This window comes from Sinocyclocheilus grahami, unplaced genomic scaffold, assembly GCF_001515645.1.
Source record: "Sinocyclocheilus grahami isolate Dianchi unplaced genomic scaffold, SAMN03320097.WGS_v1.1 scaffold2975.1, whole genome shotgun sequence".
Classification (NCBI taxonomy): Eukaryota; Metazoa; Chordata; class Actinopteri; order Cypriniformes; family Cyprinidae; genus Sinocyclocheilus; species Sinocyclocheilus grahami.
This window is the reverse complement of record NW_015508148.1, coordinates 12,011-15,084: the sequence shown is the minus strand read 5'-3', so window position 1 is coordinate 15,084 and position 3,074 is coordinate 12,011. Positions and strand designations below refer to the sequence as shown.

The 3,074-nt window shown below is 42.8% G+C and overlaps 1 protein-coding gene across 1 annotated transcript in view; it reads left to right on the top strand.

The window, feature by feature from the left end:
- Positions 1 to 310: 310 nt before the first annotated feature.
- LOC107575886 (protein fem-1 homolog B-like) overlaps positions 311 to 3,074 on the top strand; it is a 6,769-nt gene continuing 4,005 nt past the window's right edge. Inside the window, exon 1 of the mRNA XM_016262203.1 lies at positions 311 to 844. Coding sequence (XP_016117689.1) covers positions 570 to 844 — 275 coding nt within the window. The 5' untranslated portion in view covers positions 311 to 569. The remainder of the gene's footprint in view (positions 845 to 3,074) is intronic.

Genomic DNA, 3,074 nt, shown 5'->3' with positions numbered 1-3,074 from the left:
CACTCACACACACACACACACACACTCACTCACTCACACACACACACACACACACTAATATAAATATTTTCAGATCACAATTTTTTATTTTTTTTGGTAACAGATCCAGGCTTCTGACATTGTAGAGGACATCTAAACAAACACGTATTATATTATATTATATTATATTATAATATATCATATATGGAGAATACGGGTTTCCTCTGTCATCTTTTATTTTTAATTATTGGGATTTATTTTACGGGACTTTTATTTCGAAAAGGCAGTCCGGGAATCCCAGTGTCGCACTTCCTGTTATTGCCGACTTCATTTCCGGCCGTCGTTACTGGCGGAGGTGAAAGCCACCGACACATTCGGCGCAGATTCAAGCGTTAACTCGGATCAAATATCGACCAAATCCGGATTCGTTCGGCCTTGTTAGCAGCTGATATTAATAACCCAGCGGATCCGCTAACGCTGTGATGGCAGGAGGTCCGGCAGAACCTGCAGATGGGCTGTAGCGCTCAGGCGGAGGGGTTAATGGGAGGCGGATTGATCTGCTCTGAGATCAGCGGGCGAATCTCGCACAGATGGCGGAGGTACCGGCTCTGGCCCGGCTGGAGTCCCTGGCCCGGTATGTTCACAAAGCGGCCGGCGAGGGGCGAGTCCTGACCCTGGCCGCCCTGCTCCTGAACCACTCCGGCGTCCAGACCCGATACCTGCTGGAGCACGTGACCCAGGAGGCCGGCCAGAGCTCCACACCGCTCATCATTGCTGCTCGGAACGGACACGACAAGGTGGTCCGGCTGCTTTTGGACCATTACAAGGTGGACACTGAACAGACCGGGACTGTCCGCTTTGATGGGTGCGTTGTTTGTTTTTCACATGCATCCAAGTATCCCGTCTGCAAGAGGTCTGTTAAAGATCTCTAAGCATTAGACGTCGTTAAGAGGTCAGATTTCAATCATAAACATCTTAAAGACATCTTCTAGCTGATAGCACAGGAGATGTCTATTTGACCACAAAAGCAGTCATAAGGGTCAATTTTTCAAAATTGAGATTTGTGCATCAGCTGAAAGCTGAATAAATAGCTTTCCATTGATGTATGGTTTGTTAGGATCGGATTATATATGGCCGAGATACAACTGCGCAAAAAATAAATGAATAAATAAATAAATTAATATACTCTCTCTCTCTCTCTCTCTCACTCTCTCACTCACTCACTCACTCACTCACTCACACACACTCACACTATCTCACACACACTCACTCACTCACTCACTCATACACACACTCACTCACTCACTCACTCACACACACTCACACTATCACACACTCACTCACTCACTCACTCACTCACTCACTCACTCACTCACTCACTCACTCACTCACTCACTCACTCACTCACTCACTCACTCACTCACTCACTCACTCACTCACTCACTCACTCACTCACTCACTCACTCACTCACTCACTCACTCACTCACTCACTCACTCACTCACTCACTCACTCACTCACTCACTCACTCACTCACTCACTCACTCACTCACTCACTCACTCACTCACTCACTCACTCACTCACTCACTCACTCACTCACTCACTCACTCACTCACTCACTCACTCACTCACTCACTCACTCACTCACTCACTCACTCACTCACTCACTCACTCACTCACTCACTCACTCACTCACTCACTCACTCACTCACTCACTCACTCACTCACTCACTCACTCACTCACTCACTCACTCACTCACTCACTCACTCACTCACTCACTCACTCACTCACTCACTCACTCACTCACTCACTCACTCACTCACTCACTCACTCACTCACTCACTCACTCACTCACTCACTCACTCACTCACTCACTCACACACACACTCACTCACTCACTCACTCTCACACACTCACTCACTCTCTCACACACACACATACACTCACTCACTCACTCACACACGCACACACTCACACACACACTCACTCACACACACACTCACACACATTCACTCACACTTACTCTCACACACACACACTCACTCACTCACTCACACTAAAAAAAAATCTAAATATTGAGAAAATCATCTTTAAAGTTGTCCAAATGTAGTTCTTAGCAATGCATATTACTAATCAAACATTAAGTTTTGATATATTTACGGTAGGACATTTACAAAATATCTTCATGGAACATGATCTTTACTTAATATCCTAATGGTTTTTGGCATAAAAGTAAAATGTATAATTGTGACCCATACAATGTATTGTTGGCTATTGCTACAAATATCCCCCAGCGACTTAACACTGCTTTTGTGCTCCAGGGTCATATTTGCTCATCTGCAATACGTCTATAGGACGTTTCCTATCAGATGTCAAATAGACGTTTAGAAGATGTCTTTAAGATGTTTATGATTGAAATCTGACCTCTTAAAGACGTCTGTCAGATGTTTGTACACAGCAGAAGCTTTCCAGATGAAGAGATCTTTAACAGACATCTTATGCAACTCAGATAGCACAGGTACGTCTGCAAGACGTCTGTTAAAGATCTGGAAAGCATCTGCTGTGTACAAACATCTGACAGACGTCTTTAAGAGGTCAGATTTCAATCATAAACATCTTAAAGACATCTTCTAAATGTCTATTTGACATCTGATAGGAAACGTCCTGTAGATGTATAGCAGATGAGCAAACACTCTAAAAAAAAATACGTCTTGCAGACGTCAAATAGACATGTGCTATCAGGGTAGAAAATGTCTTTAAGATGTTTATGATTGAAAACTGACCTCTTAAAGACATCTGTCAGATGTTTGTACACAGCAGATGCTTTCCAGATGAAGAGATCTTTAACAGACATCTTGCAGACGTACTACATTTAAGTCATTATCCGTTGAAAAATTTCATTCATGCTTGAGTATATTCAAATATGGCGTGTGAAGACGGGTTTGAGCATTCATCATGTAAACTTTGCAGATGTTATTTCTGTTTTACTTTGTTAGAAACAATTGTATTTAATTATGGTGTAGAAACAATTTTCACTCAGAAATTGCTATTAAATTTCCCAATTAATTACAAAGAAACTGTAAGTAACATATTG